General features: G+C 49.9%; 1 protein-coding gene across 1 annotated transcript; it reads right to left on the reverse strand.

Annotated features, from left to right (window-relative positions):
• Window positions 1–7366: 7366 nt before the first annotated feature.
• LOC118904229 (GMP synthase [glutamine-hydrolyzing]-like) lies at window positions 7367–26497 on the reverse strand. The gene is given in 4 exon segments (XM_036870146.1): window positions 7367–7531; window positions 7534–8587; window positions 8589–8910; window positions 26443–26497. Coding segments are annotated over 4 exon segments (1596 nt in total).
• Window positions 26498–26912: the final 415 nt, after the last annotated feature.

Here is a 26912-nt window from a genome sequence, read left to right on the forward strand (position 1 = left end):
TCTCCTGCCTCAAGACTGACAAAAAAAAATACCATAGACTGCGTGGCTTAAACAGACATTTATTTTCTCATAATTTTGGAAGCTAGAAGTCCAAGATCAGGGTGCCAGCAGGGTTGGCTTCTGGTGAGGATTCTCTTCTTGGCTTGCAGATTGCTCTCTCCACACTGTGTCTTCACGTGGCCTTTCCTCTGTGGGCACAGGAGGAGAGAGAAAGCTCTGGTGTCTTTTCCTATGCTTTTAAGAAAACCAATCCTACCAGATTAGGGACCCACTCTTATGACATCATTAACCTTAATCACCCCCTTAAAGGTTCTATATCCAAATACAGTCATATTAGGGGGTTAGGGCTTCAACATATGAATCTGGGGGGCCACTATTCAGACCATAACAGTCGCCAAAGCCTGCAGTGCCCACCATGGGACAACAGTTGATGTTCATAAAGAGTTAGCAAGGGTAGCTTTTCAATCGTGTGTAGTTACTTCTCTTTCAGACAGCAGGGAAATAACGGACGCATTTAATAAAGACTGCCAAAGAATATTGGCCAAAACACTGGCTTTTAAGGGAGAGCGCTCCATTTAAAAAGAATGTCACTCTTGTGAACTAGTTCTTTTTCAGGGTCTTGACACAGCTGTTAAGAAATGTCACCCTCAAATTAAGGATCATTTGAGGAGAATTTATTAAAGGGGTGTTTACAAAGGTGCAGGTAGAGAGGGACCCACAAGGGGGATCACTTGTAGACCAGGCTGGGAAGGGTGGGGATGTGATGCCCCAGGCCCTGAAGCCCAGGTCAGCGAGACCCTGCGACGAGAAGGCTGTGAGTAGAGGGCTGACCTACAACAAGTGGAATCTCAGCTCTAGGGGGTCAGGCAGATCCCAGCAAGGAGGAGGGAGGAGATGGGAAGTAAGTCACCTGAGCTCCCTATCTCTTCCCTCCTTCCCTCCAATCTCAAATAGGGGCTCCCGTGTGCTAAATCTGACCAGAAGTCAGACATCAGGCAGGGCTGAGTGCGTGGTTTCAGCCTCCTGGGGTGGAGCGTGGACACGAAAGAGTAAACCAAAGATGCCCTGGTGCCTTACCTTTTCCGAGGTGCACCTGGCCCTGCAACAGGTCATCTTCCCTATCCCACTGGGTGTTGGGTAGGTGCAGGGGCTGGGGGAGTTACTTCCTCTCCTCACTTCCCTCCTTCCAGCTCTGACCCTGTTTCATTCTCTTGTCTTCCCCAAAGATAAGAGAGGGAAAGAACTAACCTAAAATGTCTCTCCAGCTCCAACTTGCCGTGTCCCGCCATCAAACACCACATACCGCATACATGTCCCCCTCCTCAACAAGAAGAGAAACTCATTTCACACCATTAGACGTTTCAAAACGGAGCTCCATCATTTACTCAAGCCCCACCCCACCTGAGGATCCAGTGTCACAGCCGCCACCAGTGCTGAAAAGAACAGAGGCAGCTTTTCCACACCTGCAATGACTGATTTGCACCAAACCGCTCTAATTAGCACATTCCACGCTATGATTAGGCTTCCAGGGGAAACATGCCAAATGCCATTAATTATGGATGTGATCTTAAATTATTCACTTGGAATGTTTTTTTTTCCTTGATGTGCCCCTTTCATCTCCCACTAACTTTTTGTCACATCCAAGAATAGATCCAATTAAGCCTCCAAAAGCGGGAGTTTGTTATGTTAAAGAAAATGTAAACTGAAAATGAATCACTTCTTTTTTCTCCCCAGTTGTGGCGTTGGTGGTGATCAGGAAGCAACCAAAAGAGGAAAAGAGACGTGGTTTTCTTCCCTCCCTTTCCTTTCTGCAGATCTTGGTCCACGTGGCTCATCAATGCCACCTTGCTCATTCTTATGGGAGCCTGGATGGGGATCTCTTAGGCAGGTTCCTTAGAAGTAAATCCGGAGCTGAGGATTCGTGCGCAAAGGATGTTTTTAGGAAGCTGCAAAGGAGTCGGGGAAGCAGGACGAGGAAGGCGAGGCAAGGGGCAATTTCAGGCCACATCCCAGCGGGAGCTCTGGAGCATAAATTATACCTCTGCATTTCTAAGGCAAGGGAGCTGGGCTTTCAGACTTCTGCACAGGTCAGTCATTGACTAAGGACTGCCGGCAGCCAGACAGGGTGTACACTCCCAGGCACTTGGTCCACTGCAAGTGTGGACCAAGCAGTTCCCAAAGGCAGTTCTTTGATGAGACTAACAGGCGTGGGCCATTAGAAACTAAATGGAAGCTGGAGACCGGCTGCACAGAATCTCCACTAAACGGGGATCTACAGGATCACAGACAGCAGAATAGAAAAAGGAGCCCCCAAAGTCAGCATGCCCCTGTGTGGTCTGTGGGCACGGTGCTCCAAGCACCCAGGTGGACCCCGCACTGTGCTGTGTGATGTGGTAGAGACACAGGCAAGTCCTGCTGGACTCAACACTCCATGTCAGAAACTGGCCCAACACAAATGAGAAGAAAAATTTGAGGGTGTCAGATTACATGCAGGTGTGTGTGGTTGAAACGTGATTGCTAGAAAGAGTCATAAATGTGAAGAGGTTCTCCTGGGAGAGTTAGAACTGAGCTGGGTTCAAGAGGATGAAAAGGAAAAATAAAGATTCCTTACCTATAGTGCTTTATGCTGCACAAAGAGCACTCTCCCTTCTGTTTTCTCATTTAAGCCTAGAAACGACTTATTATACCCTAAGGTGGTATAATAGACCCATTTTACAAATGGGAAACATCGAGGCTCAGAAAGGTCATGGGCTGACTTGTCCAAGTGCTCAAGTACTGTATGGTGAAGCGGAGCCTTGAGTTCCTTCCCGCCTTTAGATTCTAAGGCCTGTGTTCTCTGCACTATGCCACACTGCCTCCCAGGGAGCAGGATCTAGCAGGGCAGTGAGGACAAGGAAGGGCATTCTGGGTGGGGGAACAGCACAAGCAAAGTCTTGGAGGCTGAAATGTACATATAAAGGCTATGAGGAAAGGAGCTGGTCTGATTAATATCCATATTGTCGTAGCCTTGGAGGAAGGTCGTTCCCACCCCCTTGATCTGTCCCTACCGTGTCACAGTGGAATAATAGTCTCCCTCTAGAAGGAATCCAGGCCTGGAAGCAAACCCCACGTGGAAGTGGCTGCCTGTCCAGGCCTTTTAGAGTCAACAGGAGTCATGTAAGAGGCATACACAGGAGGCTGGGAGCCAGAGGGGTGCGCAGGGCAGGAAGGACACTGTTGGTCAGAGACCCAGGCCGCGAGAGGCTGCTCTGTATGTCCCAGATAGGCCGGCAGCCAAGAGCAGCGTCGGACAGCTAGAGATGCCCACAGACAGTGCTGCCCCCCGTCCAGTCACCGCTGCTTCCTGTTCCATCTCAGCTTCAGAGTGGCATTAGGGAAAGATGGGCTGTCTGTCCAGTTCACCAGACATTTAGTAAGCATCTCCTATGTACCAGAAGTAGGTACCCAGTCTCCCATACATGACAACTGGGGTATTTTTAAATCTGCCCACGGAATCTTTGGCACTCCTCCCTTCAAAAGGGGGAGCCTAATTCCGTTGAATGTGGGATGTCCTTAGTGATGTTTTTCCTCGTCAATAGAATGTAGTGGAAGTGACAGTGTGTGACTCCCAAAGCTAGGTCATAAAAGACGTTGTTCCGTCTGCCTCTCTTTCTCTTGAATTGCTCACTCTGGGGAAAGCCAGCCAGCTTCAAGGCACTCGTGCAACCAGGAAGAGGCCACCCTGAGGCGCACAGCGCCTCCTGCCAAGCCAGCATCAGCTCTGCAGCCGTGTGAGGGATCCGTGGGAAGCCACTGCTTCTCCTCCTGGGCTCCTCCAGCCCCAGCCAGGCCTTCAGATGAAAGCATCCCTGACCAACATCTTAACCACAACCTGATGAGAAATCTCGAGCCAGCACCACCCAGCTAAGCTGCATCCAAATTTCTGACCCAGAAACCATAGATATTTATTGCTGTTTTAAACCACTAAGTCTTAACGTAACTTGTCAAGCAGCAATAACTAATACAGGACAGTACAGAGTGTCAGGACCCATTGAAAGTGGGCCTTCTTGACTCCATCTAAGGAACATATCAGCACAGAATCACAGTAATGATACAGAAAAACCTGCATCCAAAAGGTTTTGCAAATAATGAGCAGTTTTGCTGAAGATTCTCTTGAAGGGGGAGGAGTGAGGTGGGAATTACATCTCACAGCAGAGACCCAAACTCCTTAAAAGTCTTCTTTAACCTCCACTTCCCTCTAAAAAATGCTCTCTAGATGGGTCTGCTTTTTCCAGAACTCCAGCCCACCTGTGTCATGCTTCCACAATGCTTCCATTGGTAGTGTTACCGAACTAGGTTTGTTTTGCCCAGTGCACAGGAAGCCAAAACATTGAGACACAGAGGGTTTGCAGCAAAGAGAGGGTTTATTTGCAAGGCAGCCAATCAAGGAGACAGGAGGAGAAATCTCAAATGCGCTCACCTGAAGGCAAGGGCCTCGGGGGTATTTATGGGATAAAGAATAAAGAAGCAGGGCAGTCTCAGGCGTGGGGAGCGTGGGGGAAAGGTGATTGGAAAAAGGTGTGATAATCCTTGTTCTGTGCAGGCGTAACTAAACTATATGCCTCCACACGTGCAAAAGTTTACCAAGGACGCTCGCGCATGCCCAGTTGAAGGGTCGGGGATCCCTTCCAGTCTTAACCTGCTCAGCTTGAACTAGGCAACTGACTCCAAGTTCCTGGGACACAATTGGAGCAAACATCTTACTGTTTAGGCTACATGCCGCTTGGAGGACAGGCGAGTCTTAAAACGACCTGGATTAGTGAAGGCAAGCGAAGTGGATTTAACCACGGTTTCAGTAGCACCGTCCCAATGTTCCTCCCTGCCTGTTATCCGCGGCCAGTACAACCGAGGCATCACCAAGCAGGACCAACGCCCTGGAAGGTGGGGACGGCTGTGATCCTTCAATACGTTGGCCCCGTCACTGCAGCAAGAGCAGTAGTAGACAATCGTGCAAGGTCAGTGCGAGTCCGGGGAGAGCGTGCCTGCGGGCTGGAGGTCACTGAGCGTCACGGAGGCATGAGTGAGGGCTGAGATGTGAGAGACGCCAGGAGGCGGAGAGAGCATCCTGGTTGAGACCTTAGGTTGTGCAAAGCTGCAAAGGCACGGCAGCGTGAGGGAGAGCGGCGTGCTTGGGGAATTGTGCCCTCGTGGCTCTTGCACCTAAAGAGAGAGAGAGAGCTCCAGGGTCCAGAGGGCTCTGGCCAAACTTCCCCGGGGTTGGGAGGGTTGGGGGCGGAGGTTGAGACTCCCAGGGCAACTCGAGCTTGCCCGAACCTTGGATTGTTCTTTCATTGGAAAACAGCCTGGTTTGGCGTTCACTTTGATTACTAAGTGATTACTCCTCTGTATATAGGGTCAGGACTCTCAAACTGTAATGGTTAAATTCTGATTCCTGGGCCCCAATGCCCAGAGGTTCTGAGTCCTCAGAGCTGAGGCAGAGCCTGGGAATCTGCCTCGTAACAAGGGTCCCAGGGGCTTTGGCTGCAGGTGGCCCTCACATTTTAGCAGCTTCCTGAACTGTCTTGGTGCTGAGAATCACCTGGGAAGTTGTGAAAAACACCAATCCCTCCCCTGGAGATTCTGGTCCAGGGAGCTGGCCTAGGGCAGTGATTCTCAAAGTGTGGTCCCAGGAATGCCAGCACCCGGCACACCTGAGGATTTGTTATACTTGCACAGTCAGGTCCCACCCTAGCGCTACTGAATCGGAATCTCCAGGGCCAGGGCCCAGGCCCCCCATTTGTTTGAACAAGCTCTCCAGGTGAGTCTGATGTCTGCTAATGTGACAACCATAGCCTGGAATTTGAATTGCTTAACGATTACAGCAGGTGATTGGTAGCATTGGACAAGGTTGGGAAGCCTTGCAATCACCGAGGACACAACCAGCTCCTGTTGCCCAAGGTTGCCTGAAGGCCTGGATTCTCCCCAACTTGCCTCTGGTCCTCTCCAGAAAAAAAGGTGTCCAGGAAACAGTCAGTATTTCCCCTTTACAAGCAGGTAATTTTCGGAAGAGGTGGGGAGCAGATAATTAAAACCCCACCTCAACCTGCACACGCATCCACTCCTCCACACCCGGCCTCCGGTGCTCCCTGAGAAGAAGTGGCGTTCCAGAGGACCCTCTCTCCTTTCCCTGCCTCATAGGGTACCTGAAACCCCACCGTCAGTGTAGCAGTCTTTTCATCCTCTCACCTACACACACACACACACACATACACACATACATACACACATGCTTTATTCAATCAGATTTATTTATTGAGCATGTTCTTGTGCCAGGTAGCGTGCTAGGAGATGAGGATGCTTGCAATTACATCTGACCTGAAAAAATGTCTTAAACCTTAGCAGACAAAGCTTCACCCTAGAGCTTCATTAGAGCTTCCCTATGGTGGAGGAGATCTTGTAGGTGGAGGGATGGGACTTTGGGAGCGTGCAGGGCGAGGGTGAATGAGGGCATTGGGAAAAGAACTTGTCTGACTTCAACTTAGAAACCTGTTTATTGAGCAATTAATGTGTCCCAGGAACTTCACTGGGGGCTCAAGAGAGGTAATACATAGTGTGACTGCGAATCCTGGGCCTTCAAGGGTGCATCACCCAGGGGAGCTCTCCTGCTTTTCTGAGAGGCATTGCAGTATTGAGGGCAGAACCCGGGTTTGTGGTCACAAGAACGGAATACTGGTCTGGCAGTTTGTCTGGCTAGCTGTGATCTTGGGGAAGTCAATTTATCCCAAAGCCTCATACCTTCTGTGGTAGGGGAAGGAGTTCTCTGTAAAATGGGAGTCGTCATAACCACCCTGCTGCTAAGAGCAGATGAGATGATTGTGGCTGCACCTTGTAGACTCTGGACAGCTGTAGATACTTTTTCTGTGGATCTATGTTTAGTACCTGCTATCAGACATAATTTAACTGGGGGTCAGTTAACACAGTGGACAGAAATCCCTGTCCTTGTGGGGATTTCAGTGGGGGAAGATGGATGATGAATGAACAAATAGAGTGTCCATGGTGTCAAGGGCTCTGGAGGAAAATACAGCAGAGCTGGGGGTTAGGAAGGGCTGAGGGAAAGGGTGCTGCTATTTATATAGAATGGCCAGAGAATATCTTTGAATAAGTGACAAAGTGGTGCTTGAGCTGGAGCTAAAGGAAGTGGGGAAGGAATCACAGGCTTATCTGGGGAAAGAACATACCATGTGGGGGGGGGGGACTGTAGGTGCAAAGGTCCTGAGGTAGGTATGTGCTACAAAGAGTATCAGGGTTACTAATGAGGGGAGAACCAATTGCTGAAGTTTCAGGCATCTTTTTTTTTTTTTTTTTTTTAAGTAGAACAAGAAGTTTATTACTCCCACTCAGTAGTTCCTGGGGGCTTTGATGTTAAGTCATACGTATTTCGAGAAATACCAGGAATCTTCTTAATCTCAGTGACCATCTTTAACACCACCTCTACAGGGATCTCATTGCCAGGGGTTGCAGGTATACCAGTCATGAAATCACTAGTAATAAATCAAAAGTAATAACCATGGATCTCTGGCAGGAAGGCTGCTTCTGAAGTGGGTCCGGATCAAAATGTAAAGGTGGCAAAAGCACCGGCATCTGGCTGATTTTCCCAGCATACCCAGACTCCCCGAGAATGTTACGGGCCTCAAAATCAGCTGGGCGTAAAGTACTGAGCACCCCTGTTGTCAAGAAGGTGGGGGTAACATCTGTAGGACGTTCTTTAACTGGTGGGCCAAATATATAGACAACTCTGTTAATATTGTGACACATGCGAGGTATAAGTCTAGCCAGGAAAATAGAAGATCCCCAGTCAGGCTCATCCTTACTGGAGATTCCACACATATAACTATAAGAACAACAGTCACCCTGCACACCCACAGTTTTAATTGGTAGCAGGAAGGCATTCGGTGAATGCAGACTTGTAATTTGCATCAGCTTCTCCTGATCCTCTTCTGTTGTGCAGGCTTTGACTCTCTGTAATAGTGTATGTGGCTTTTTAATGCTTGCAGAAAAATCAGCTACTATTTTCAAAATATTGTTGGTTTCAGGAAAATCCTTACAAATATAAGGTTCCTCAGCACATATTACTCTGATTGCCAGGCTTGGACCTGGGGGTGGATGCCTGGAAACGAACTCTTCTGGAAGTCCAAGTTCTCTGCCTAACATCCTTACTTCATCTTGATGAAAATCTTTCAAAAGTTCTATGACTTTTCCCTCCTCTCTCAACTTTCTGATAAGCTCTGTGTCGTTATGATGGGGTTTGATGAGTTCAGCTTTGCCACTTGCAACAAGGGAGGCACTTTCAATTAGATCAGGCCATAAAGTACCTTGGGCAAGGAAAACCTCCTCTGGTTTCAGGTTCATTTCTCCAATTACTTCATTGGCAATCTTAACAAAAGTATCCCCCATGGTTTTTCTTTTCTCCTCAGGACTCGTAGTCATATTTAAGGTTTTGCTAATTCTCTTTCGTGGAGTTCTGTCTTCATCTGATATTAGAGTTGTTGTTCCATCGTAGAAAGAATGAGCAGCATTTATCACTTTGACTTGAATTCCAAGCTTTTTGACTTTGACATTCTCATTTTCTCATAAAGCCATTATCAGTGTGCACAGCAATGACTTGATCTTGGTTCAAAGCACGATTCAACAAAGCTGTACAAACTGTTGAGTCTACTCCACCATTGAGCAAAACCAAAACTTTTGATGTGCCGACCCTCTCTTTGATCTCTTGAATGCACTCAGGTTCTCTGTTCTGCACAGTGAAGGTCCCACTGCACCCAGCTATGTCGAAGAGGAAATTCTTCAGTATTACTTTCCCATTTTCTGTAAGGCCAACTTCAGGGTGGAACTGGACCCCATATAACTTTTTAGATTCATTTGCTCTACCTGCTAGTGTTGGAGGGTCTCCTGCAGAGGCGGGGGGTGGCTGTGGCTCACCGTGGGGACAAGGACACTGGCAGCAGAAGTTCTGGGAAGTACTCCTTGGCTTGAGCCCTCCCAGAGTCTGCCATTAGCCCCACCAAAGAGCCTGGGTAGGCTCCAGTGCTGGGTCGCCTCAGGCCAAACAACCAACCGTTTCAGGCATCCTGACAGCTACTTTTTAAACATAACCATGATTTAAAATTATATTAAATTATAATATCAAAAAGGAATGTAATATATGTTTGAAACCTATTACTTTGTCATTATTTAGCTACATTCTAATTCTGTGTATTTTACTCTGATCCATGCGCTTCAGGTTATTTACATCTATCATGGGCATATAGTGAAATTGCCGTGTAACAGAGGGAACTGCCTATCCATTCTCAACTCTGCATTCAGTGACATCGTGTCAGGAGCTTGAAACCCGCCATGCTGGGAGTATTTACACCTTGGAAGTTGGCAGACACTGTAAATCACAGCTGCTCCTCCTCTCCTCCAAAGAGTGGACTGTGGACATTTTCCAGCCTACCAATGCTGCAACTCCCTGCAGAGCAGATCTGAGGCAGGAGCTGCCTTTCAAGTCTGCTCTCAGATGGTCCCCGAGTCTGGAGGAGGAGATGGGGGCTGGTGCTGAGGAAGATCTCAGGGTGTGGTGGAGGCAGTCAGGGTGTGCTGGGCAGGACCTCCAGCCCCACCACGTCCCTGGGCCCCCGTGTTACTCCTGGAGCTGCCCCGACTGCATTATTGTCTCTCAATCCCCACTTCCCTAGCGGACTGCAGCCAATTCCTTATTCCCACACTGCAGTTCAGGAGGCATTCCAAGCTCCTTTGAGTGCCCCCCAGCCTTGAGCATGCAGTCCCCAGGGATAATGATAATGACAGCAATTTACAGTCATTGCTTTTAAAATTCTCTCAACAGCCCTAATCAGGTAGACATGGTTATCTTCCTCATCTCATGGAAGGGGCATCTAAAGCACAGAGAGATTCAGTAACTTGCACAAAGCTGCACAGCTGTTACCAAGTCCAAACTTGTACTGCTCGCCGCATGACAGGCCAATAAACTGAGAAACGAGTTGTTGGGACAAGGAATAGTGATTTTATTCAGAAAGCCAGCAAATGGAGAAGATGATAGACTAGCATCGCAGAGAACCATCTTACTCTCGTTAGAATTCAGGCTTCTCTTATAGTAAAAGGGGAGGGGGTATGATTGATTGCTGCAGACCTCTTGGTGTCAGAATCCTTTGTTCTTTGCAGCTGTCCCTGTAGGTCCAGTCAGGATGTTCCCATAAACCTCTAACAAAACAAATGTTATTGTCTGTTCTGCAACTTTTTATCTCTATATGAATGGAAAAGTGTTATACCTTTAAAGGTCAGAGCCTTGAGAATGGGCTATCCTGTATATTTCAAGCTACAGGCAACATTCTTGTAGCAAAAGCAATGGAATACAAAGGTGAAAGTAAAAGAAACAGATCCAATATGGAGTCAGATTTGTCCTTCCCTATTACACAACTAGTAAGTAGCAGTCTTAAGTTGAGCCGGGGCCACTGGCTCCAGAGTCTACACTGTTTACCATGAAGCAACTCTATGACGTGAGAGGTAAGGGCCCTAAGGTCGGGGAGCTTATGCTGGGGTGGGGAGATCAGGAATGTCTGGGGCTCGAGAGAGACAGATGGCATTTTACCAGGAAAAGATGGAGATCAGAAGAGGGCATCCCAGATGGAGGGAACAGACAGTGCAAAGGTCCAGAGTGTGGGGGAGAAAGGGCTGTTCAGGGAAGAGAAAATGGCCCAACCTGCCTGTCCTCTTCCTCAGCCTCACCCACCCTGGAGAAGCCTGCCTTTGGGGCTTCAAAATGACAACCTTCCAAAAATAACTTATCTTCAGCTGTCTCTCTGTCTTTGCTCAGTGATTCACACGTTCCTCAAGGTGGTAGTAAAGTAGATTAGTTCCATGAACACAGAGACTGGGGAAATTGTGTGTGCGTGCGCACGGTGGGAGGTGGCAGAGAGGAGACCTGGTAGAGTGAATGTGGCATCTGGCTTGGGAGTAAGCATTTTCCTCAAGTCTGTTCATTACCTGCCTTGAGTAAAGCCAAGTGGTAGAGGCTGGTGGGGGCAGGGCAGGAGGGGTGACCGCTGTGCCTGGTTGTTCTGGACGCTCTCTCTAAGTAGCTCAGAATTTGCTGTCCTGGTCACTCTCAGGAGGTTAATGAGACAATGAACATCTCTGGGTCAACTGTTATGTTATCCAGCATCCTTTGTAAGAACCATCTATGCAATAAAACCCTCCTGGAAGGACAGACTTCTCTTTCTGAACTCTGAGCAGAGACCACCCTCTTTGCAGGAGAACTTTCATCTCTCCAGATGAGTCTCTTGGCTTACTTACTTACTTACTTACTTACTTACTTACTTATTTATTTATTTATGGCTGTGTTGGGTCTTCGTTTCTGTGTGAGGGCTTTCTCCAGTTGCGGCAAGTGGGGGCCACTCTTCATCGCGGTGCGCGGGCCTCTCACTATCGCGGCCTCTCTTGTTGCGGAGCACAGGCTCCAGACGCGCAGGCTCAGTAGTTGTGGCTCACGGGCTTAGTTGCCCCGTGGCATGTGGGATCTTCCCAGACCAGGGCTCGAACCCGTGTCCCCTGCATTGGCAGGCAGATTCTTAACCACTGCGCCACCAGGGAAGCCCCTCTTGGCCTCTTTTTATCTGCTCCTGTGAACTGTATAACCTAACCATCCACATCTAAGGGATTGCATCCTGTAAATTTAATGCTGCTCTGTGTAATGGGTTCCAGAGAACAGAAAAGCCCCAGTGGAAATTTCCATTGAGGTTCAGCCTAACCACTCTTCCCGGAAAAATACTCTTGGACAAGATAATAGAAATCCTCTTGTTTGCCTGGAATCTTAAAGAGAAGAGTGCTGGTGGCAGGAGCCCAGAGACTCTTGTTTCTCCAGAAGTTTCCAGAGGTTTGGAAGACCTCGCGGTCACTGACTATTCTGGCAAGAAGCACAGCATCTGCAGAGCTGAGGATTCATGGTTGAGAGATGAATGAACTCAAGCCCGTGCCCTTTTGAGAACAGCAGAGGAGGAGTTAGGAAGAAGCACCACTGCATTCAGGGCGGACTGGTGGTGAACACATGGGGTGCGTGCGTCCAGAGGCTGAGTGTGGAGGGTCAGAGGTGAGCCTTCTGCAAGGTGGTTATTGGGGTTGCTGGTTCTGGATCTAAGAGGTCAGCAAATCTCCCCCAGATGAGAACTCTTAACTACAATGTATTTCCCCTTTTGCCTGGGCTACCAGGACATTCAGAGGTACAATTAGTGTTCAGCTGGTGACTAGACATTTCAGGCACGTGACATATCTATTAGTGGAAGTTTTTGGTCCTTGTTAAAATTGTGCTGGGGGAAAAAAAAGAATGGAGGCAACATATAACACTAAAATAGAAGTGCTTTTCAGAATTAATCTTTAGCCTCAAAGAGTGACTCTCAGTGAGGCCTGGAGAAGAGAGGGTGGAGAGCCACACAGTTAGTCAAGTCTCTGCACCCCTCTGCTTCCCTCATGCTGATCCTCACATGGCACCTCTGTTAAGCCCGCACCCCAAACAGTTCTAGCTCCTCCACGTTCTCCAGGCTCTCTCCTCTCCAAGCCCATTCATCTGTCCACCCATCAGTCCATCGATCTATCTACTCCCCACCCCCCTCCACTCTCAGCAAACACTGAGCACTCTTCCTCTGTCCCAGGACAGGGCTATGCATTGACTAAGAACTGGCATCTGCCTTTCAGTAGCCTTTGCATCCAGTAGGGGAGAAGATTTACCAATGGGTAAGTTCAAGAGATGTTAGGACAGTGGAATAGTAGTCAATTTAGGGTTCAGAGAAGAGGGAGCATGGACTTTGGGACCACGCTGTCTGGGTTTTGAATCCTGGCTTCATCCCTTATTAGCCGTGTGATCATGGGCAAACTATTTAACTTCTCTGTGTCTCAGTTTTCTCAGCTGTCAAACGGTATTCCATTGGACCTGCCTCAGAAGGTTGTCCTGGTTATCTACTGCTGCCTAACAAAGTACTCCTGCCATTTTATTATACCTCATGATGTTGTGGGCAGTTACTCAGGCAGGGCTTGGCTGCTTGGTGCTTTTGCTCCACGTGGCATCAGCTGAGGTCACTCAATGGTACTTCAGCTGGAAGGTCCCAGATGGCTTCACTCACGTGTCTGGCACCTCGGCCAGGATGGCTGAAAGGCCGGGTCCAGCTGGGACTGTCCACTAAAGCACGTGGATGTGGTCCCTCCAGCATGGCAGTCTTGGACTAGTCTGACTCCTTCCATGGAGGCCCAGGGCTGCCAAAGAGAGTGCACCAAGAGATGGAGGTGGAAGCTGCTAGTGTCTTCAGGTCTGGTCTAGAAACTGGCACAGTATCACTTCCACCACATTGTACTCGTCAAGTGGACCCAGGGCCTGCCCAGGTTCAAAGTGAGAAGACTTAGACTCAAACTCTCCAGTGGGAGGAGTGGGAAGGATTTGTGGCCATTCTTGAAGCATCACAGTTACGTGAAGATGAAATGAGTTAATATGCGGAAAGCAGCTAGAGCGGTGACTGACAGCAAAAGGGACATACAAGTGTTTGTCGTTGTTGCTTTAATTACCGCCCTTGGGCTGAGTCTTAATAGACGAGTCTGTGTTCTCTTGACAGACAGGGAGCCATGGGGAGCTGGGGAATGGTGGGTTTCAGATGGATGGTGTTATTAGCACGTAGTCGTGTTTTGTGGGCAATTTTGTGAGAGTCCTGGTCTTTGCTAATTCAAAGTAGATGATCAGACCTACTGATATATGCAAAACATGTAAGTGACTGTTAATGAACAGGTCTCACATCCCTCCCAGGGACAACCAGGGACCCAGCCTGGTGGGAGACCCAGAGGGCAGGATGGCTTGGAGGCCAGCCCCCTCACCCAGGACGCGTGCGCTCAGCTCCCAGGTGCTCACAGACCCAGAAACACACAGATGAGCAGACACGGCTCTGGGCCGCCTGCCTGAGCTCCCCCTCCCAGAGCCCACCGCCTAATTGGAAAGGGCCATTTCAGCATCTTAGCAGAAAATGGAGTTTTTCTTTCCTTGATGTCGTGATTTGACTGGGGGTTAGCAAAGCATCAGTGAATCCTAAATGTCTATTTTAAAAAATCAAGCCTTCATTTCGGCTTGGCACAGGGCTCTGCTCTCCCTTTGTGGGAGGAAGATAAAACGCTTTCATGCACGTCCTTCTGCCTTGAACGCGGGCTGGTTAAACATCTCTGGTAATGGCCGAGCTGTGCCAAAGATTTTCTCTCTTCCCAGTAGCAGTTCCTGCCTTTAAACGGCTTCCACGGGAAAGAGCCATAACACACATGCAGAACAGAGGCTGAGAAAGGCTTCCAGGAGGAGGGCTTGTTTCCGAGGGGCAGGTGCAGCTATGGCGTGAGCCAAGCTCGGTCCCTCACATCAATTACCTTATGTAATCCTGACTAGGCTGGGGTGAGGGGTGGGGGGAGAAATGAGGGTTATTTTTACCCCCCTTTATAGTCGAGACATCTGGAGCCCAGAAGGGCTGAGTGAACCACCCAAGGTCACACCCCTGGCAAGGGGCAGAGTCGGGGACAGAGCAGTTCCTACCCAAGTGTGTCTGACTCTGTGTTTTTACTCTGCCAGGAGACATGGGGGTCCTCCCCACCTCCTCGTCATTCCCTTCACCCTATTACTAACCGTTGTACAGATGCGGACCCACTCTGGCGGGGGCCCCCCAACTCTGAGCGGACCAGTGATGGGTGCCACAGCTTGGTGATGTGATTTACCTAGGAAGACCCCAAAGCATGGCATGTACTGAGTCTGAATGAGAGCACAGAACCAGGGTGGGCGCACAGGATGTGCTGAAGGGGAGGGAAGGGGGTGTTCTGAGAGTCCTAGAGGAGGGGAGGGAGGACGGCAGAGGACACCTCATGGTGCCGTTCTGAGAGCCAAGAGCTGTGGGTCCACGGCCCAGCCATTTCACTGAGGCACCACTGCATGGCCTTGGAAAAGCCTGTCTCCACCAGCAGCCTCAGGCGCTTCATTTTAAAGTTGAGTGACTGTGCTTTAGGCTTTCTGATGTCCCTTTCAGTCCTGAGACTCTGGGAGTTTATCAGTGCTGCTAAGCACAGCCACTGGCAGACTGCAATGTGAGCTGTGCCCTGCATCCCATTCCATGGTCCTGGAGTCTATAAATGGGGATACAGATAGGACATGAGCTCAGAGAAGAGGGGAGAAGTTCCAAGCAGAGGGTGGCCTGTGACCACATTTTTCTCCAATCAAGAGGCAGACAAGTATTTATACTGCAAAAAGGAGTGGTCACATAGGTGTGTCTGGACCTGTGGTGAGAGATCTCTGGGGTTTGTCACTAATCACACTCACCAGCCACATCTGAGCATGACCACTTTGATTGGCTCTGATTTAAAAGGACAGTGTTGGTCCACTAGGGAGAGACCCCTTTGATGGGTCTAAGATGTGGGGGCTCCAGTTTTCAGAGGCAGCTTCCTGTGGGAATCTTCCCTGACAGTCCCGTAAGCATGTGGCTCCTCAGCCACACTGCCGGCAAGGATCATGTATTTGGTTAGTACTTGCTGATAACTGTTGCCGCAAGAAAAACAACTGTGTCTCCCCTCAGACCGGGGCTCCCCGAGGACGGGGCCGTGTCTCCCCTCAGACTGGGGCTCCCTGAGGACGGGCCTGTGTCTCCCCTCAGACCGAAGTTTCCCTGCCATCGGAAAGTGTGTCTCCGTCCTTCATTCATTCATTTGATATTGACCGAGGACCTATTTAGTGCCAGACACTGTTCTAGGCTCTCAGAACATTATACTGATAAACAGCAAACAATTCTTGCCGTTGCTAAGTGCTATGAAGCAGGGTTGTGTGACTGGTTCACCTGGGGTGTTTTGGGAAGGCGTTTCTGAGCTGCGAGATCCAGCAATAAGGAGGAGACAGGCGTGGGAAAGTCTGGGTGAAAAACATTACAGGCAGGACCAACCACAGGGCAAAGGCCCTGAGGTGGGAGGAAAAGAAAGGTCAGGGTGTCTGGACATAGTGGCACAAGATGAGGTCAGAGGTTGGGCGGTGGGCACTTGGAGGTGAGGCAGGGCCTCATAGACGCTGAGGAGCGGGAGCTCGCAGGGAAGGGGCGGACTGCCATCCCGTGGGGTCTCCCAGAGCTTTCTGTGGCTTCTGTGTGGTGTGGGCTCTGGGCTCTGTCCCCTGCCCACCTTCCTCTGCTGCCCCAGGATATCAAGGAGGAAGTGTCCTGCCAGCGCGATGCCCTTCCTGCAGCCACCCCCGACTGCCCGCCTCTCCAGCCACGCTCTGGACTCCCTGCCCCCAGCCTTGCTATTGCAGACCTGGTCCCCTGAGCTCAGCCCCTCGTGTCCTGTCCCTTAGAACCATCTTAAGCAAGCAAGGAGAAAACCTCCTTGACCTGAATTTTGGATTTACAGACAGGGTACCAGAGAAGCATGTAGCTGGGCAGATTCAGGAAGGCCCTCACCTCCAGTCTGTCTTCTGGAATTGACGGTGATCAGCCCCAGGCCCTGTCCTGACTTTCTCCAGCCCCACAGTACAGACATCCTATAACAGACGCCAGTAAGTGCCTGGCCTTGTCATGTCCCCCGCAACTGGGCCGTTAAGAGGCCAGGCTGGGAAGTCACACTGAGCCATTGTTGAAATCGGTCGAGTTATTTCACCTCTCAGGTCCTCCGTTTTCCCAGATATAAAATGAGAATAATGGCATGTACTGTGTAGGATTGAAATTGGATAATAGATACTTGGGAGGGGGCTCCGTACATTGATCACGTGGGTAATGCTTATTGTTCTGTGTGCCAGGCACCATTCTTCATTTTTATAAGCAGTCTCTCATTTAATCTTCATAGCCCAATGAGGCAGGCACGTTATAATCCCCATTTCTGAAATGCGGACACTGAGGTACAGGGAGGCCACCCAGCTGTTCAGGAAAGCTACCGGAGAGTGGTCCAGAGCCAGGGGTGGCACTGTCTCCCTGGGGGATGTGTTGAGATATGAGTGTGTGGTTTTGGGTTGTCACAGTGGCTGGGGCCATCTTGCGGGGTTGGGGGGCAATGGGGATTCCTAGTGAATGTGCCCCCTGCGGCAATGTGTGGACTGGTCCTTGACCACCCCAAGTGCCCACAGACCCCTGTTTTGAGAAACACTGATTCCAGAACCACCCCTCATTAACAGAGGGAGGATTGAGTCCTAGGTAAGGTGACTTAGTCCAGGCTCACCTGATGCATCAGGGCAGAGCTAGGACCACAGCCACATCCTCACCTCGACCGTCACTTCACGGCGCAGAGCCCACGCCAGAATTTGAACCACCTTCAGGGTCAGGCCAGCTGGCAGCCCTGGACTGGTGTGTCCCTCAAAAGCCACCGGGTGTGGCCTGTGATCCCCTTTCCCAGCCTGAGGAAGGACCCCCTCACCCAGCCCTGGCTTGAAAGATGAACTTCGTTATCTTTGATCGGGTTCTCAGATTCCCATCACCCACAGCCACCTCCCACAAAGAGAAGATGTCGATAATGGTAATGACATTTCTGCCCTCCGCACCCTGTCATTAATTGCTATTAAGCCAGCACACTTGGTCAAATAACGCAGGCCTAATCAGCTGCGCATCTTTCTCCTTTTGATTGAGACAGTCCATGTTTTAGGCATTTTCCGGGCAGTTAGCTCAGCAGGACCTGTCAAAGACTTCTGCAGGGCAATTTGCATGACATTTGGGAGAGGAAGCTGAGCCAAGGGGTGGGGGCACTGGGCCTTTGGAGTTGGGGGCAGAGGGGTAAAGATTAGGATCCGTGGATGCTGGGCAATGTGTTGGAATAGTTCTAGTTAACCCTGAACTCACCCTGGATGTCAGACGTACCGTGGGGTTTACTCTGACTCCCTACGCAGGTCAGCCCTTGTTCCCTCCTCTCATTTTGGGTGTGTGTGTTTGTGTGGGAAGATGAACTGGCTCTCCTCTCTTCTTGCCCCAGGGGGTTGGTTGGTTTCCCACTTGGTGGGAATACCACCACTGTAACCCTGGCCTCTGTCTATCCAGCTCTCAGGCCACAGGTGGATCCTGGAGCATCCACTGCCTATGAAATCTGGGTTGGGGAACATCTGCTGAATCCTCTGTCCCCAAACCTCTTCCTGAGATTTCCTTGCCATTCATATGCTTGAAATTTTACCATCAGAGATTCATTTCTTTGTGACCTGGCCTGGGGTGGTGGGTGGGTGATCCCTCTTTTTTTTTTGTTCCCTAATTGAATCAGGATTATTTTCATTGTCAGTGATAGATAGAACACTTAGCTTGGTCTTAGGTGATATAATTGACTGAATTATTGAAAAGTTCAGATTATTGAAAAGTCTCTGGCTTCAGGCATGGTTTGATCCAGGGGTTCTCCTTGTCAGCAGGACTCTGGCCCCATTTTGTTGTGATTCCCTGGGCTCCACTCTACTCCTGGGTCAGTTTTCTCTTCTGACCACCCTCCCCCCAATCCCACCACATTGGTGGCTACAGAAACATCTGGAGATAAACAGCTTCTCTCTGAGAGGTTCTTATAAAAGAAGAAGGAGCTTTGGAGAAGCCCCCCCTCAAACATCTCATAACTCATTGGCCCAAACTGGGTTATGTATTCCCTCTAGTTCCCTCCCCCAGCAATCACTGTGGTCCAGGTGATGGAATCAGTTATCCCTGGGCAGTATCATCATATTTATTACATAACAAACTATGGTCCTTGGGCAGAGAGAGCCTTCAGACCATAATGCAGACCTGCAAGCTGGGGGAGGGAAGGGCGCAGGAATGCCTCAGACCACCATTCACCAGGTCATGCACAATGGCAGCATCTCAGGCCGCCCAATGGGGAGCTCCCCAGCAGACCGCCCATTAGACGAATCCGGCTCTGGGCAGAAATGGCCAGGCCCCAGCACCTGCCATGCTGGGTCATTGGCTGGCCCTGACTGGGAGGAACTGGCCTGAGCTCCAGAACTGAGGTGGCCCCTGAAGGTGCTATAACCAGAGGCTTTCAGCTAACTGCCCTCCTGTCACTGAACAGGAAATTCCTCCTTGAAGAGGGATCCGAGAGGCATGCCTCCACAGCCACCTCGCAGCTAGGAAATAAACCAGGACTCAGACTCCAGGGGTCTGGGGCCAGACGCCTGTGTACTTAACCCTTTGGTAGACAGTGGGGGGGGGTATAAGGAGCACAGCGCTAGTCTTGGGTATCCTGGCTGTGCCACCACCAGCTACGTGTCCTTGGGCAAGTCACTACATTCATTCATTCATTCCAGCACTTAGCATTTGCTGAGTGTCAAGCCATGTGCTAAGCCCCAGGAATAAATGCAAGGAATCACAGGTTCTGCTCCAGCAGATCACTGGTCTGGAACTAGGGTGTTGGACCTGCGCAAGCTGGGACACAGGCACTGTTGCCCATCCCCCTTCGTGCAGAGGTGGCCTGTTCTCTCTCCAAGCTACCTCTCTGCCATGAGGCTCAGTGGCTTATTGACTGACCTTGGGGCAGGGTTTATGCCTGGGGGTCTGGATACAAGGGCTTTGGCACTCCAGACCCCAGGGCAAGTCCTCCATCTTTGCCTTCATCCAGACACAGCGTGTCCAGGCAGAGAGCCAGGCCAGCTGGGCAGGAACCATCGGTTAAACAATAGACATTCATCAGCTGATGGATGAGTCTGAGAGAAATCAGCAAACTCATTTAAAAAACCAAGCACCCGGAATTTCCCAAGTCCTTTTCCTTACCCAGCCAGCCAAGATGCATGACCTTGAAGAGGTCCCTTATCTTGCTGCAACTTATTGCCAGGAAAGTCTATGGCCAATGAAACAAGCAAACGTTCCCCTTGCACCTTTTACTTTCTCTCTCTTAAATAAGCTCTGGACTGACCTATGGGAGAAGACGCTGGACTCGCCAGTTCCCTTCATCAGGCTAAACATTCCCCCGAGGGCACAGACACCAGGGCTTGGTTATTAAATCAGCAAAACCCAAACGCTCCCAAGATAAACTCCTGATGATGTGATAATAGCAGTCACCCTGGAGAATCCCACCTGTGTATATCAGCAGTGGAAATGTCATCATCAGCAAGCATCCTGGCTAAAACAGCCCAACAGGTAATTTGCTGATTTACGGCTCAGATGCTAAAACACGAATGTAAACAGGCTCCAGTGGCCAATGGAAGAACATTGACAGTGCAAAATGCTTTTCCTCACCTTCACCAGGGAAAGTCCCAGAAACTCTGGGCATCCCTGGTCTTCCTCTCCTACTCCAGCCGCTTTGGGCCAGTGTGAAGGAATATACAGACTGGCGGGTTGCGGTGATCTCGGAGAGGCAGCAAGTGAGCGGTGGTGTGAAGCGAGATCTTAATTCCCTGCCCAGGAACTGAACCTATGTAACCGGGATGAAAACCGGGAATCCTAGCCACCACACCCTCTGGCTCTTGCCCCCAGTGAAAAATGCACTTCTCATGGAGGCAAAACTGTAAAAACAGGTACAAAGTTTATTTTTAGAGACATAGCGCAACAACAGGTGGGAGAGCCCACAGAGAAACCGTTTGTTTAGTTAAGATAGAAGCAAGGCAGAGATGCCCACCCGGAGAGAAAGGGTGTGGGCGTTCTCCCTAATGAGGAGGAGTGCAGTAAAGAGGCCGTTAAGTCACTTATATAGGGCAGTTCTTCCGGGTCTTTGTGTACCTTTGGCCAATTATCTGGTTTCCTTTTCCACACCTGACCTGCCCTAGGACCCTCCCCCACATACATGTGCAACTTTTTTCCAAGATGGATTTCATCCCAGAGGCCTATGGGATGGCCTTAGCATCACATATTGTGGGGTGGTGCCCCCTCCTTTTTGACCTACAAGGAGCCTTTCTGCGCATGTGCAGAATGTTTCCCTTGCCCCAAGGATGGGAAATGTATGACCTCTTGATCTTTTAACAGGGTTTAGTCCTACTCTGTCCCTGCCATAAAAATGTCCAACATCTGGTTATTTACCCTATTTCTGTTGCTGGGTTTTATATGGAGGTGCAGATCTCGAGATATAGACAGGAGTCAGGTCATAAATATGTAGTCCTGGAGCCTGTTTGTCTCTTACTTCAGAAATGTAAACAGGGGGCTGGTAATGAATGTCTGGCCTGCAGCCCAACTTCTTCTCACCCCAGGAAGTGTGAACAGGAAGCCAGTTGTAAATATCTAACCTGGAGCCCATCTGTCTCCTGCCTTAGCAGAGGGCATAATTTTTTTCCTAAAATGAGCCATAACCCACCGCCTACCCTCTCCCCAGCTCTGCCTGTCCGGCAGATGTGCTACGGTGCCTACTGCCCACTCCTCACTGTGCCCACCCCTCAAGGGTAGTTGTCTGTTTCTCTGTTCTCCTCTTTCAGTCTCTGCCTGTCTTATTCTCTCTCATCTGCTTTTTCTCTATCCCATCTTTTTCTCTCTCCTCCTTTTCCTGAGGTGGGTCTTCCGTGACTTTCCATTTTAACACCCTCACATCAGGAAGTTCTTTCTAAACCCTGGGCCAGACTTGGGGGTGTTTCCCTAACCCTAGGCCGGTCTTGGTGTGTCTGAGTCACATTTCCCCTCTTGCCCTCACAGGGGCTGTCCTTGCTGTGGTGATCCCAGTCTGGTCCTAGTGAAAGGTCAGTCTCCCCCAGCAGGCAGATGGAGAGCAGCCCAGAGCCACCGCCAGCCCTCAGGGCAGCTCTGGGTAAACTAGAAAAGAGGTGCCCCTTCTTCGAGGGAGAGGTAGCTCCCGTGTCAGGGTGCACATCCCAAGGGCATAAGCCCCGTGCTACCCCTTGGCCAAGCACCCTGTATGCAGCACGTGGAAGACAGGACTGCCAGGACCTATTTCTCTGTGAGACGCAGCTCTGGGGATGGGGACAGAGGGATGGCTGTGGACTAAGTGGGTTCTTCCCAACTGCTGCAGAGGCAAAGTCCAGAGTGACCATCTGCACAGGCTAGTGGCCATGGATTTCCCTGGGGAGCTTGCTTGACATGCAGATTGCTGGCCCTGCACCCAGGGAACCTGCTGCAGTGGGTTTGGCCTGGGCCCTGAACCGAGCTCCCCGGGTGATTCTGATGCAGCCCATACTCTGAGAGTCCCCGGTTCCCCAGAGCAGAGCCTTTGCAGATTTGTATCCCAAGAATGAACACATTTTACCTCTCACCCTCAAAATAAGGGTATTAATTTGTAAGTTTTATACATGTAATACTGAAAGCCATGACATTAAGTAATAGAAGGAAAACATTTTTTAAAGGTAAAAATAAATACAAATAGGAATTGTAATATTTCCTCCCTGCCCCCCTCAATTCTGCTTTCTAACCCTCTGTGCTCCCCACTTTGGAGGCCATGACCACAGGGACTGGGAGAGGAGATTTAACCACTGAGAATGATGCCGGAAACTCAGCCTCTGTGCACAGGTGCCGAATTGAACCTCAGAGACGGAGTTTTGGGTGAAGTAGCAAAGAATAGCTTTATTGCTTTGCCAGGCAAAGGGGGACACAGTGGACTCGTGCCCTGAAAAACTGTGCATCCCAACCTGGGAGAATTTGGTGAGGAGTTTTATAGCAAGGGTTCAAGGGCGGAGTTGCTGATAAGGATCAGAGTGGGAGGGGGGTTGCTGCAGTCCTTCAATCTGGTCTCAGGTGGTCTCCTGATGAGCTTTTCAAGGTTATCAAACTGTGATCTTCTCTGGAATGAATGCTGACATCTTCCATTTGTTGGGGGTTTTAGATCTGTAAAGAGCTCAAAGATATGTTTATGTGTATCCCCTGAGGCAGCGCTAGGGCCCTGCTGCAAGGCTGCCCTGTTGTTTCTTGGATGCTCCTCCCTTGTCTCTGCATCCCCTCACTTCCCTGATTAGCAACTGTTTGAAAGGTTTCCAGGCCCAGGAGCCCTGCAGGGTCATGCTCAGTTTCAAGGTCATGAGTCATCTCCCCATTATGGGAGGAAAACCAGGAGGTTTTCTCAGGAGGAAACCCAGATGCTTATGATCAGGGTGAAACCTCAGGCTCCCCTTCCCTCCACTGTGAACTCCTCGTGATTCTGCTGCCTTTGGAGGGTGTGGGGAGCTGTGGCGAGCCATGGCGGGGCACTCCCTGACTCCCGAGGTGCTCCCTGACTGCACGTAATGCAGGCCACGCTCCTTTCTCTCTCTAACGTTGGATCCCGGCCACTGTGCTGTGAATCAGGCCTGTGCTGATTTAGTGGCGAGTCCTGTTTTGGGTGACATGCTTCCTCACCTGTAAGATGAGAGGGGTGGGCTGAGTGATTGCTTGGTCTCCTTCCAGCCCCGATGAGCGAGGCTCCCATCGACCGTGGTGGTGCCATTCATGAGTGGGAGAGTAAGTGGCGGCCTTGGAGAAGACCAGGAATGAGAAGGGAAAGCTGGTTAGTAATGTGATGACCATATTCCAGCCAGTTCTTTGGGAGAGAAGGTCATGGGAGAGTCAAGGGTCCCCACAGCAAAGGCAGCAGGACTTGGTCTAGGTGCTGCAAGCAGGATCTGCAGTCACCTTATCCGAGTTCTAGTCCGGACTTTGCCTGGAGCAAGTTTCCTTGACCAATTACTTTTTTTTTTTTTTTTTTTTTATAATTGAAGTATAGTTGCTATACAATATTATATGTTACAGGTGTACAATATAGCGATTTACAATTTTTAAAAGTTATACTCCATTTATAGTTATTATAAAATATTGGCTATATTCCCCGTGTTGTACAATACATCCTTGTAAACCAGTTACTTCTTTTTCCTAACCTCAGTTTTCAGAAAGGCAGGATTGGGCTAGATGATCACTATGGATGCTACCATGGGTGTAGTCTAAAATGGACTTTTCCAAAATGCGGGCCATGAAAAAATTTTAATTATTTGGTGAGGCAGGGTAGGGCATGGCAGAATAGGAAGTTTCCTTGACACTTTTGTTTCAGGTGTGTGTGTGTGTGCACGCATGCGTACTGGGTCGCTGTGCCAGTCCAAGTCCCAAGAGGAAACAGGACACACTTCAATGAGAATAACTGGCGCCGGGCTTCACGGACTGTTTACAAAGGTGGAGAATAGGGAAACCATGGATGCAGGACCATGGGCTGGCAGCAGTAGGGCTGTTACCACCCCTGAGGCAGAAGGAACGTAGGGAGGGAGTGCTTTCCAGAACCCAACAGGGGAGTCCTATAGAAAAGGCCACCTTGAGAGGAGCAACAGCCTTTTATAGAGGGACAGCCAGCCTGCTGCAACCCAGCAGGAAGGAAGCCAGGAGGGAAAATACCCCTAGCTTCACTCTCCGCCCTTCCATGCCCTGCTGGAGCTACCCACTCGCAGAGCCTCCCAGAGGCCAGAGGGCAAGAAAGCCACGGGCGCAGTGCCCTACAGCTCCTGGGGCAGAGGGATCCCAAGGGGCGAAGGGACAATTTCCAGCCCAGGGAGATGTCACATCTATATCTTCCCATGGATTGCAGTCAAGTGCTCTTAAAAACCATCGTCCATTGGAGACCAAGGCGGCCGTGGGAGCCTGCGTGGGTTTGGAGGCAGCCAGAATTAGGCTTGGATCCTGGCTCTGCCACCTGCAGGCTGCCTGACCTTGGACAGACTACTCACCCCAGGTGAGCCTTAGCCCCCATACGTGTGAGAGCTGGGACCATGATGCGGGCTGTGCAGGCTGGCACATGGATTAGAAATAATAACTGAGGGCTTCCCAGGTGGCGCAGTGGTTGAGAGTCTGCCTGCCAATGCAGGGGACACGGGTTCGAGCCCTGGTCTGGGAGGATCCCACATGCCGCGGAGCAACTAGGCCCGTGAGCCACAACTACTGAGCCTGCGCGTCTGGAGCCTGTGCTCCGCAACGGGAGAGGCCGCGACAGTGAGAGGCCCGCGCACCGCGATGAAGAGTGGCCCCCGCTCGCCGCAACTGGAGAAAGCCCTCGCACAGAAACGAAGACCCAACACAGCCAAAAATAAAAACAAATAAAAAAAATAATAAATAAATAAATAAATAATAACTGAGAAATGCCAGGCACCTGGGCCGTTCAGCATCACTCGTTTGCTCTAAGCGTGACAACAGGAATTAGTCACTGAGGACAGGCAGCCCTTTCCAAGCACCCGGGTGCCTGTCTCTGTTTCTTTAAACAGCACCCTTGTATTGGATGGTCCTTCTTTCTTCTCCATCCTCGCCACCCAGCCTTTGGTTGCTTCATTTCTTCTGCAGGCAATTATTGATGAAATGATTTGTAAATTACAAGGTGTTTACTGCTCTTGGAGAAAGCATAGACCAGTTGTCAACAAGATTTACTGAGACATTAAGTGGTAAGAAGGATTAAAGCCCAAGGAAGGACCCAGAATGGGAGTAGCTTTCCTGGGGAGCCTGAGGTCGACGCATATTTTCACCGTTATTCCCACTCGCAGTGGCATCTCCTGGAGGCGAGGAGCCTGATCTGCTCAGAGGAGAGACAGCCAGGGAGCTTCCTTTGCCGCTGCACTGTGACTTGGGCTGAACCTAAGGCCTCCCTTGCTCCTGCTCTGGGGGCCCAGTCCCTTTGATTTTGTTGGGGGAAAAAAAAAAAAATCAGTGTGTTCCTCTCCTTAACAAACACTGGGATTCCTTTTTCACGGCAAATCAAACCAGACTGCTCAGGCTTCCATTAATTGACTGCATCTTATCGGAGCCTCAGTTTCCTCAACTGGAAAGTGGAAATGGTAACTCCTGCTTTATGGGATGGCTGTGAAGTGTAGAAATAAGTACCTAAAGAGCCTGGATCAAGTCAGTGAATGGAAATTCTGGTGGGGCCGGGGTAAATTCTCCCAAGGATAACAGCTCTGGTCATCCTTCCCAGGCAACCATGGCTCTTCCTCTGTAAGCAGGTCAGCTTGATTTGCAGGGATTCTCCCTTTATTGATGCCACTGAAGGCTGCCTATGGCTCTGCTGAAAGACAGTGATAATTACACCTGGTGTGGGATTAGGGGGAAGTGTGGAGGGAGACTGCTCTGCTGTGTGATATGTGCTCATTTGCATTAAAATCAGGAGCATCGTGTGTGTGTTTGTGTGTGTGTGTGCGCGTGCACACGTGCACACACACATATACTTGTGCAAGATTGCAACTGAGGCTTGTCATTGGTGCTTTGGTAACAGATGCAGAGGATCAGGGGAGCAAGCCAGGAGCACTGCCTCTAAAGGGATGACAATACAAATGGCTCAGAGGACATCCTTGTCCTTCAGTGACCGGACTGGCTGCTGGCTGAGAGCAGGGTTCCAAAACCAGACCACTCAGGCTGGGCTCTAATCCAGGCTTTACCACCTTCCAGCTGGATGGCCTTGGGCAAGATACTTTAGCCTCTCTGTGCCTTGGTTTCTTTAATTGAAAGTGGGGATAGAAGTGTGTTGTGATGAAGATTTCATGAGTCAGTACAGGTCAGGAGGCTAGAATAAGGCCGGGTACATAAGAAGCAACATAAAACGTGTTACCTGTCATCACCGGCGTCAGCTTCATCTGCACCATCTTCCCCTCTGCCTCTTCCATCATCACTGTCATCAACATCATCATCATCATCATCATCATCATTATTATCATCTTCCTAAAACAGTTGTATAGTGAGAGGAAGCTTGGACTAGGGAAGGAAGAACTAAGGATCCATTCAATTATTATTTTTCCAAATATATTATTCCAAATGGGATGTGAGACAAGTCATAAACATTCTTACACTTCACCAAAGGAGACAGAATACAGTTCATGGGTAAATATGGGGGAGCAAGGGCAAGATAAGTGTACAGAATGACTCCGGTGGGATCCTGTAGAGTTTCTGGAAGTGGGCCGTTATTGTGGCTCTCAGCTCCATAAAAATATGATCAGTTTCAAAGTTCACTGACAAAGGGAAGTCAGTCACAAAATGGATGACCCCCGTCCCCCATGAACAAAAGGTTTAATAAAAGAATTC

Source organism: Balaenoptera musculus, chromosome 11 (genome assembly GCF_009873245.2).
Source record: "Balaenoptera musculus isolate JJ_BM4_2016_0621 chromosome 11, mBalMus1.pri.v3, whole genome shotgun sequence".
Lineage (NCBI taxonomy): Eukaryota > Metazoa > Chordata > Mammalia > Artiodactyla > Balaenopteridae > Balaenoptera > Balaenoptera musculus.